This window comes from Uloborus diversus, chromosome 6, assembly GCF_026930045.1.
Source record: "Uloborus diversus isolate 005 chromosome 6, Udiv.v.3.1, whole genome shotgun sequence".
NCBI lineage: Eukaryota > Metazoa > Arthropoda > Arachnida > Araneae > Uloboridae > Uloborus > Uloborus diversus.
Window position 1 is genome coordinate 99,740,915 of NC_072736.1, and position 11,804 is coordinate 99,752,718.

The following is an 11,804-nucleotide window of genomic DNA, read 5'->3' on the forward strand; positions in this document are numbered from 1 at the left end:
ATCAATATCTGATTTTTATCAAACTGCGAAAGTATAAGTGCAGTAGCAATAACAGCTGATCTGCTATCAATTAGTATTCTTTTGAAATCTTCTGCTGTAGGAGGAATTGTCTAAGCATTCTTCTGTATTGCTTTTCCAATATATTGTGAAGATATGTCATTGCTTTTAAGAAGAAAGTCCTGCATGTGTGTACCAGCAGGAATGAAACATCTATGGGATCCACTTTCAACAGCTTTGTGCAACTCAGAAATACGTCGGATTCTTTTTTCTCGAATAGGAATCGTCAACAGAGTAGGAAGCAAAGCTGAATAACTGAATGACAATACCAAACTGGATAACACACAGAAAATCTGCAATATCCTCTTATTTGTCCACTTGATTTTTGATGGCTTCTTTCCCAAGGGATTTCTCCGTAATGTGTCAAAGAAAACTTTGCAATCAAATTTGTTCTTCTTGAAGAATATCCAAATTGTGCTTATCAATACGAATACGGTGAGAAATGTACATAGCCATAAGCTCTTAGAAAATGGTTGCAAAATTGAAATCTTTCTTCCTACCAACTCTGGAGCTTTAGTGACGAAGAAATATCTGGTTATGTCATAAGGAATGCTGTAATCAATCACAAATGTTCTTAGTTCATTCATTCCAAATCTCGAAACTGCAATGTCGGCTTCATTCCTTTGAAGCATTCCAACCATTCCCGTCCAACTTCCATTTTGTCGCAAACTGCCCCATTCGCCATCTATGCTGGTAATAATCTTGTGGCGAGGAGCGAAGTGTTGTAGAAGAGCCTCAAAAAATCGTGCTTCGTAACCCCCTGTGATTTCTACTTCCGAGGCATTTTTGTTCAATTCAAATATGCTATATGTCGGGTTTATAACTATTTTGATAGAGTTATTGCACTTCATAATGTTCCAATCGTAAAAATAGTACAAAATAAGTAAACCGTAAACTAAAGCTATTCCAAAGAAAAATTAGTTTGATGAACATTTGAAAATCATGTTCACAATCGATCATGAAATTCACAGGAACCGAGTTCTTCCACTCAAAAGTTCAAAAAACTTTTTCCGTTTCCTCGTATTGTGCACTTAAAATAATAATCATTTGCATTTACAGGTTAATCACATTTCTCTCTCATACATACGCAACCGGTAGTATTTTCTCTTTGTATATATAACTGATAAGTTCCTTGCAGAGTAACAATCCTTTGTTATCACGGTCCCTCCTTAAGCATAACCTTTCTAATAAAACTCATTTTTGAGGCCGAACACAGCAAGTAATACAAATACCAATTTTCAAAAAAATCAGAATTACTTTTTTAAATATGCATTTATTGAGTAGAAAAGGAATGCACTTACTATTGATTAATTGTCACATCATTGTCAGATTAATAAATATCTGCTTTCATATCATTATTGGTAGCTCCAAAGAGTTATTTTAAATATCGCAGACAATGTGGGGTTTTTTTTTTAGTTTCTTATTAATGAAACCAAGTAAATTTGTATGGGTACCATTTAAAAGTTTGCTTTTCCCCAAAAAATTCAATCATGGATTTTTAAAACTAGATCAAATTTTTTATGAATTTACTTCAAAGATAAATATACAATTAATACTTGATAACTGAGCAAAAGTTGTGCCTTGAATACACTGAGTTTTGCTTTCCCGTGCCCAAAATCTTCGATATTCTCCTCTTGTTAAAAACTTCCTTTTTAAAAATTCTGTTTCTAATATTCAGCGCTCAGAGAACGTTTATTCTGAGCGGCAGGCCAACTTTACATTAAATGTAAAACCCAATAAGCAGTACTAATAAATTCCTACTTATTACTACTTACTCCTTTATTATGAAATTGTATTTTTTTCCGATGCAGAATAGTAATTTTTACTAGCGGATTGTTTTTTCGATACGATTGTGTTTCTTCCTATTCAGAGTCACAACTGACTACAACTGTATTTATGTCGAGGACTGCATACTAAGTGCCTTGCCTCCATTATTTTATATACCGACAGATGGCAGCACCATCACCGATCGAACAGTTAATGAGAATTTAGAACTAGTCCAGGAGCTAATAGCTACCTAGTACTAGCACCCCCAGAGGTATCGTTTCACTTGGAGGACATTGAGACCACGAGCATATTTAACGTCGCCCAGTCCCCTTTAATGACGACGGAGGGTCTTCGACCATCGAGGTTCGAACCCAGGACCCTCCGGCCCCGAATCCGACACTCTACCGATCGGGCTACCACGGCCCATTGTGTTTCTTATCTATAGTTTTCACACAATATCGGAATGCGTTATCACTGGTTTAATATCATCAAATTAAGTGCGTCTCAGAAAAAGTAATAGGAAGTTGAAAATGATCAAAGTGTATTAAAATATCCTTTGTATTTATAACGACATCTGTTCAGCATTTAAAACCTAACACTTGGTACTAGAGAAAAAGTAGCGTCAGACCGTGTAATATAAAAGACGTTTTAAAAATTGAGAAAACGGGAAGAAGTGACATTGTTGATATAATTTACTTTTTTCACAGTGAACAAATTGGAAATTTATTTTGAAAATTACAGTATACAACGAAAAAATAATGTTATTTTATAATAAAACTTGCATTAAAAAACTTTTAATTTTATTAAAAAATATTCATTAAAATTTAAACTATTTTAAATGTACTATGTTGAAAATATTATTCTTCAAATAAAATTTAAAAAAATGATTAATTAATAAACTAATGAATGAATGAATACGTAAGTGATAAGGTAAATGATTGAATAAGTAAACGAAATGAACTATTTCAATTTGTCGCATCCACTTTGCCTCTCACCCAAAAGTTTTGTTAAACCTTCAGAATAAAAACGAGCCAAATACTAGTTAAATATTTACTGTAGTGAGCATCAAAACTGCTGTGGGCAAGTAAAAAGCAGCAATGTATGTACGATGCTCTTGTGTAGGTTATGTGGACTGTATTTCAATAGGCAATAAACTCATTTCGAATAAAATAATACATTTATTAAAAACGTGTAAATATAAAATCATACAATGAACTAAAGAAACTGAAAACACCGCCCTAACCAGTAACAGAAAATACAACTGACAACTAACTAACAACAACAACGAACTGGCAAAAATAATCAAAATCAGTTTTTATGACATAGGAGCACGTGTGCGCACCTACTTGACGCACACTGCCAACGCGCCCTCTACTTTAACATATGCAAGGGGTTTAACACTCCCCCGCGATTGAAATTACTATTTCAATATAACATTCAAAACAAATAAAGTTCAAAATAACGGTTGATAACAAGAACAAATTTAACCTTACTTAGTTAAGCACAAAAATAGTAAACAACTTAGTTGCAAAACTATACATATAAATTAAACAGTTTATTCGACTGGAAGAATACAAACATCTCTAACTTTTCTTATTAGTGTGCTTCCACTTGGCAAACATAATTTTACTACTCGAACTCTATTATCACGACCAATGTTCATTTCAATAATTCTGCCAACACACCATTTTGTCGATGGCAAGTTTTCTTCTCGAATGAGAACAAGAGTCCCTGTTTTAACATCATTTTTGCTAAATCTCCATTTATTTCTCTGGTGTAAATGGGTTAAGTAATCCTTTTTCCATAACTTCCAAATTCGTTGACTAAATTTGGTAATCCTTTGCCGCTTAGAAAGGGTGTTTTCCTTAACATCAATCAATAGTGGTTCACTAAGGGTAGTGATAGGTCTGCCAATAAGAAAGTGACCTGGTGTTAATGTTTCAAAATTGTCCATTTCTGATGACATTGGTATGAGAGGCCGGGAATTTAAAACACCTTCGATTTCTGACAAAATTGTAATAAATTCTTCTAAAGTTAAATTTTGACTGCCAATCACTCTTTTTAAATGGAATTTGAACGATTTCACCCCGGCCTCCCAAATGCCACCAAAATTGGGCGATCTAGAAAGAATGAAATTCCACTGAATACCTTCTGTTAGAAAATAATTTGACAAAATTTCATCAGGAATTCTAACCATTTTTTGCAATCGCTTGATTTCGACATTAGCCCCAACGAACGTTTTAGCATTATCAGTAATGATTTTTGAACATTTTCCTCGCCTGCCGAAAAAACGTTTCAAACTTGCTATAAAAGCCTGTGTAGTCATATCAGTTACAAAGTCCAGGTGTATTGCTTTAGTACCGAGACAAACATAAACAACATACACTTTATTTAATACACCCTTCCTTTCATTTTTAAATTTGATAAAGAAAGGACCACAAAAATCTATCTCAGTGACAAAAAAGGGATAACTAGGATTTACCCGGTCTTTAGGTAATTCAGCCATGATTTGACTAACATTAACAGGTCTGTTTTTGAAACAGATCACACATTTACGAACAATTTTCCTACAGCTATTCCTGCCATTTAGCGGCCAAAATTTTTGTCTAACTTGATGTAAAAGAGCTTGGGGGGCCTACGTGCAGATATTTAAGGTGAACGTTTCTTAAAATTATACTTGTTAAAGGATGTTTCGCAGGTAAAACCATAGGATGTTTGGTTGCATAAGATAAATCTGCATGGGACAGTCTCCCCCCTACTCTCATTACTTTATTTTTATCCAAAAACACATTTAAAGAGGAAAGTTTACTGCTGCTCTGAACTTGTTTATCATTTGTTAACCTTTTAAACTCATCAGAAAACTCACCTTCGTGGAGAGAACGTATTAACCAATTTTCTGCATTAGCAGATTCATCAATTGACAAAGGACCTATTTTCTTGGACTTTGGATTTTTACAATTATAAATAAACCTATAAAGAAAACTTACAATACGAATAAGTTTCATATAATTATTTGACTTATTAAGTATGCAATCAAAAACAGAATTTTCATTTCTCGCAATCAAGTTTATTAAATGTTCATTTGGTTCAGGTTTTAAGTTCGGTTTTAGTTCTTTATTGAATGCTCCCTCTTCGGGAACCACTGAAAGATGATCAGTAGAATAAATGTTCACGGATTTCAGAAATGTAGGGCCATACCACCAAGCTGTGTTTTCTAAAAGCTGATCGACACTGATACCTCTCGTCAAAGCATCAGATGGGTTGTCACGACTAACGCAAAAGAACCATTTAATCGGGGTCTGTAAGTTCCTGAATTTCTTTCACACGGTTGCAGACGAAGGTTTTCCACTTCAAAGCTGAACCTCTTATCCAGTATAGTGCTATTTGAGAATATGTCAAAAAGTACATAGGAGGGGATATTTTCCGCTTCAACACATTTGCAACTTCATTTGCTAATCTAGCAGGAAGTAAAGCTCCTAGCAACTCCATTCTTGGAAGAGTAATCTTTTTTAACGGAGCCATACGGCTTTTAGATGTAAGAAAGTTCACAATTACTTTATCATCAAATCTTATCAGTACAAACACGACGGCACCGTAAGCTTTAGGACTGGCGTCCGAAAAGGTATGCAGTTCCATGTCACAACTTGAAAGTTCTGCACAATCAAGGACGTTTCTGGGAATTTGGAGTTTTAACAATGTAGGAAGTTCAAAGCACCAGCGATTCCAGATTTTTAAAATGTCATCTGGCAGCTCAGCGTCCCAGGAAATTTTTCGAATCCATAATTCTTGAAACAGGCACTTAATTCTGATGGTGTATGGTATCACAAATCCTAGAGGATCGAATATTCTACCAGCTACTTGCAGCAGAAATCGCTTTGTATTCTTTCCGGTGTTGATAAATTCAAGCAAATCCTTTACTTCTACAGCGAAAGTATCTTCCTTAATGTCCCACGGCAGTTCGAGAACCTTACATGGTTCGTTACAGTTATTTGAGAAATAACTCGGTAATATATTAAATTCTCGTTCTTCCCACATTTTCATCAACAATTCATTCGATATCCATTTGCGTAGATTCATACTAGCTTTTTTCATTATGTTATTTGCTTCAATAGAAATTTTTAAAGCATCATTTATATTGTCTGCACCAGTAACAAGGTCATCAACGTAAAAACAGGTATTGAGTACTTCAGTAGTAACGGGATAGGCTTCTTCGTACTTTTTGATGTGTTCTTTAATGGTTGCAGACAGCAAAAAAGGCCTCACATTTATTCCGAATGTCAGACGTAAGAAACGATAAACTACTACTTCCACATTGTCATTCTTGTTAGGATCATGTTTAACAAAAATGAATCTAACCACATCTCTATCAAATTCATTTAGCGATATTTGCAAAAACGCACGCTCTATGTCCGATAACATAGCAATCTTGTTAATTCTAAAGTAAATCAACAGTTGAAAAATATGTGGGTTCAAATTTATACCAGACCAAAGACAGTCATTTAGCGACAGTTGTCCAACGTCGTTTGAACTAGCATTAAAAACTATCCTACATTTAGTATAAACACTCTTTTGCTTGAATACTGCATGGTGAGGAAGATAAAAAACAGGTCTATCAATACGTTTTTCAGGATCCTTGACTTCTTCAATTATTCCGTTCGCTAATATTCTTTCAAAATTTCACTGTATTGAATATACAAAGTCTTATCGCGTTTCATTTTTTTGACTAAACCTTGAAACCGCCTTTCTGCTACCTCAAAATTGTCATTTAATTCCTTTCAATTTTTCTTCCAAGGAAAACTAACTTCATATCGTTCGTGGTTATAGCGTACCGTTTTGTTAAAAACTTCTAAAGCGGCGTCTTCATCTGAGCATTTTGAATCATCTTTAATGCCGAAAGATTTAAGAGTCCAAAATTGTTTTAAAGCTGCTTCAGTTTTATCCTCTACTACGTAACATTTAAAATTGCTGCTTTCCCTATTGTTAAGTGTTCCCGTAGCAATCCAGCCGAATACTGAATTTTGCAAAATTACCAAACAGTCTTTCACTTTAATTTGTCCCGTTCGTAGTAACTCATAAAATACATTGCCACCCAACAGAACTTGAGCACGCTGCGGTTTGAAAAAGTTAAGATTAGCATACGTTAAATGCTGTGGAAGTTTAAGGTTGGAAATATCAAGATTTTTAGATGGGGTCAAATCCGTAATTTTGGGTATTACTAGCATTTTAATAGTTTTCTGAAGGCTCTTACTTTTATTAGAAATAATCACATTTATTTCTTTTTTAACTTTTAAACCAACTCCATTCAATCCCGTAATTAAAAAGTTAACTGACTGACCCTTTAATTTTAACAAGTCTGCAACTTCCTGTGTGCAGGCACAAATTTCAGATCCTGTGTCTAAAATTGTAAGAAAGGGCAAAAAGGAATCGTCTGCAGTTTTCGCATAAATAACTGCAGTCGACAACAGAACATTTGATTGACTTCCCCATTGAGTAAAACAATTCTTCGAATCCCGGCTACTATTCCCGCATGCACTGATTTTAATTTCTTCATTTGAAACCTGTTCTTCGGATCCTAATGCCTTTACTGTACTAAATAGCGCTGAACGCGAATTTACGTTATGTCGGGAATTATTCACACACGTTTTGGGATTCTTACTTTTATCAAAATCTACTTTTGCGAAATTAGCTCCGGGAAGCATAGAATGGTGAGGATTTGAACAAATTCGGCATTTATAATCTAACCTAGAACATTCTGACCTTCTATGTTTACTTAAACAACATAATTGCAATTTACGAACTAAATTTAATCTTTCTTGGACAGGTAAATCTAGAAATTCCTTACATTTATAAGTTAAATGATTCTCATTACATACAGGACAAACAACATTGTTATTTTGCAACACGAAACTTTTTTGTTTAGGTATACATTCTTGTTTAAATTTTGCAACGGGAACACTACGTTGAATATTCTCTAGCGCTTGAATATGTTTCAATAAAAACTCAATGAATTTTTCCCCAATTTCGCAGATTATTACAATCCAAAGACATTTCAAATACCTTTTTTGATTCTTCATCAAGCCGTTGCAGCATAACATTCATTAAATGGCTTCTGATAAAGCATTCATATTCAAATATAACTGTTTTAAAGCTCTTAAATTATTAAGCAAATTATCCGTTAAATAACGCAAATCCTTAGGACTTTCACACTTTAATTTGTTTGCATTTAATATTTCAGATATATGACTTTGAACAATCAATCTTTTATTTTCATGTCTATTTTTTAATGCTTCAAACAGAGAAGAATATGAATCATCAATATTTTGCAGTTGTTTCGCCGTTCCTGTCAACGCCGACTGCAAATAAAACAGTTTTTGGCAATCCGACAGTTGTTTATTACTATCAATTAAAGTAATAAATTGCGATTTAAATGTTAACCATTCGGTATATTTCCCCGAAAAATGCGGTAATGGAATACTTGGTAACTTGATTTTAGCATTCGCGATTGATTCGCTGTTAACTTTTTCAGCTTCACTACTTGAAGTATTTTGAATCTTTAACAAATTGAAGATACTTACTTCAGTTTCTTCTAGATAATCCTCGACCTCTGTTAAGGTTCCTTCAAAATATTCCACGTCTTTGTCATTTACAAGAGTACAAAACTTTCATTTCGCAAGGAATTTATCCTTTCCTTCAAGTTGTTCAATGAAGACAATTTCAATTCTAACACTTTCGAATCGGGCGGAGTTTCAGCATTGACACAATTTTCAATCCTAGTAATTTGCCCTTTGATGGCTCCTCGTTTTCTATTCAGTATTGTTAAATCAGAAACTTTCTTTGCAGGTTCCGTCATTGCAAATTTCCAATTTCTTTCAAATTTCAAAAGCAGTTCACAACTGAAACGCAATTCAGTTTTAACGCAATTCAATTCTGGTCGCACGGACCAAAATGTACGATACTCTTGTGTAGGTTATGTGGAATGTATTTCAATAGGCAATAAACTCATTTCGAATAAAAAAATACATTTATTAAAAACGTGTAAATATAAAATCATACAATGAACGAAAGAAACTGAAAGCACCGCAACAACGAACTGGCAAAAATAATCAAAATCAGTTTTTATGACATAGGGGCACGTGTGCGCACCTACTTGACGCACACTGCCAACGCGCCCTCTACTTTAACATATGCAAGGGATTTAACAATGTAAATTTTTCGCTTTTTTTTTCTTTCTTTTTTGCATTTTTTCCATCTACTCTTCGTTAGCTTTATTGTACAAGCTGGCTAATTTTGTTTCTGCTGAAATAAAATCACAAAAAAAAAAGACTATTTATTTCGACATTATCTATCGTTAGTATAGAATCCAAAACGCGTTTCTTCAATTATCTCAAAAACTCACTTCTGCGAATACTGCCGTTTAACTGTTCACCACAGAGTAGATCTGAATTAACATTTAAAATGGTAATTATATATATATATATATATATATATATATATATATATATATATATATATATATATATATATATATTGTTACAAATTCTGTAAATAGTAATTATTGTAGGAACGTAACCTGTAAATAGTTTCCCGTAATGAATATACAACCCCTTTTTCATTCGGCTAAATTATACGACCCCTATTTTCTTTCTTTTAATTGATAACGGTCTACTACTTTACAGAAGCGTGTGGAATATTTGAGAAATTTCTTTTCGGTGTATTTAAGCCGTTAGCGATGGATAAACAGTTGAGTTTCGATTCAGATTTCGAACTGAGTGTGTGTATTAGCTCTGTTTATAGCGAGGCATTTCGCTGTGTTGTTTTCGTATTTGGAAGTAAATACGTGTGTAAACGTTGAGTTTACGGTGTTGCGTGATAATTGCTTAATTGCTGATGAATAATTTTGCAGTTGTTGACGATCTTTCCTGTACATAGTGTAAATAAATTTCCTGTGCTTTTATCAAGAACTGTGTCTTCATTTCAAGAAAGTGGAAGTCGCACCGAATCCGTAACAACTTGGCGCCCAACGTGGGGCTTCTTCTGGACTTTCTTGGAGTAAGTCTGACTTTGGACATTTTTTTCATAAAGACTTTTTGAATTTGGACTTTATTTTTATGGTGATTACTCGCGCAATGGATGAACAATTAAAACAACTTCTTGACGCAATCAACTCTGTGAAAAATGAATTGGCGACTAACCAAGAACAGTTAAATAGTGATTTAACTGCTAAAATTACTACAAGTCAAAATGAAATAAAAAGTGACCTAACGTCGATGAAAACCATGATGGAGAATCAACTAACCGCCATGGGAGATAAAGTTGATGCTCTGGAAGAAAAATTTGATACTGTGGAAGAGCGTATCGCCAATGTGGAAAATAAGTTGGAAGAAGAAGACAAGAAATTTACCTCATTTAAGGAAGAAATAATTAAAGACATGGAAAGGAGATTGGCGACCGCGGAAAGCAGTTCTGTACAGTTTGGCGCTCCCACATCGGTTGCTCGACCGTCCATTAAACTTGCCACATTTGATGGGAAAACTTCGTGGCAGGTTTACAAAACTCAATTCATGATAGTGGCGGAAGCGAACGGATGGGACTCTGCTACCAAGGCCTGTCATCTTGCAGCATCCCTGAGAGGTGACGCAGCGGACATTCTCCAGACCCTTCCGGACAGCCAGCGCCTGGATTTCGCCGCCCTCACATCTGCGTTGGAGCTTCGCTTCGGTGAGAAGTGCCAGAAAGATTTCAGCCGACTCCAGTTGAAGTCCCGTTTCCAGAAAACCGGGGAAACCCTGCAAGAGCTAGCGGCGGACGTCGAGAGACTGTCTCATCTTGCTTTTTGCGACTGCCCTGCGGATGTTCGAGACCACCTGGCACTCAACTACTACATCGACGGGGTTCGAGATCCGGAAATCCAGAAAGCTCTACGGATGGCGGATGTCAAAGACCTGAGTTCTGCTGTTGTGTATGCGATGAAGTGGGAGGCCGCCCAGCAAGCAATTCGTGTGGATCGCCATCCCATCCGAACTCTGGAAGCTGATGAGTCTGATTCCAGGTCGTCCCACCTCGCTGAACTCGAGAGACAACTCGGTGACTTGGCAAGACATCTGAGCAGCATAACAGCCGAAAAGAAATAAGAGCAGAAGTGCTGGAAATGCGGTAGTGAAGGTCACTTGCGAAGGAGTTGTCCGGCTCGCCAAGCTACACGAGGGAAGGAAATCACCACCACCAGAGCTCTGCAGATTTCCTCTTCTAGTAGTGGCAGTGATGGACTTTTCATTTACGCCCATGTAAATGGAAACCCCTGCAGACTGATTGTCGACACTGGAGCCAATGTGACAATCATTAGGACAGATGTGGCTCGTGAATTTGGATTGAAACTGCTGTGGACATCGCCACGCGTAAGTCTCCAGACTGTGACAGGTGACAAGATCGAGATTGACGGTAAAGTGGACTTGGAAATAGTGTTTGGGAATGCCACCTACCATCATACGGCATTCGTCGCTAATATCACGGACCCCTTCATTCTCGGATTGGACTTTTTGAAGAAATATGACTTCACTCTCGACTTCAAGACTAATGAGCTGCACTCGATGAGAGAAGACATAGCCGTTTTCCCTGCAGAGAGTGATGTAAAATCCGCTCATCAAATAATAGCTCAAACAGATTTATCGATTCCCTCAAGGTCAGAATCATTAATACCTGGCTCCCTTGAAGAAAGCAATAGTTTTCGATTTGGACTCATTGAATACCCTAACCTAAGCAATAGCCTAAAAGGAGTGCTGGTAGCATCTACGCTTGTGGACCTTTCTAAGGGTGTAATTCCTGTGAGAGTCGCCAACGTGAGTGAAAGGCCAAGGAATATCCGGAAAGGTGAAGTGTTAGCAACTTGTACTCCAGTAAACTGCATCATTAGAATAATCAATTCCCCCGAGACTGTGTCTTCTGAGTCCTTGACATCGAAGTTAATTGGGACTGCACCCTTA

The 11,804-nt window shown here is 35.9% G+C and overlaps 1 protein-coding gene across 1 annotated transcript; it reads right to left on the minus strand.

Moving 5' to 3' along the window:
* Nucleotides 1–5,112: 5,112 nt before the first annotated feature.
* LOC129224885 (uncharacterized) lies at nucleotides 5,113–6,243 on the minus strand. Its single transcript, XM_054859431.1, has one exon. The coding sequence runs from the start codon at nucleotides 6,241–6,243 to the stop codon at nucleotides 5,113–5,115; it is 1,131 nt and encodes a 376-aa protein (XP_054715406.1).
* Nucleotides 6,244–11,804: the final 5,561 nt, after the last annotated feature.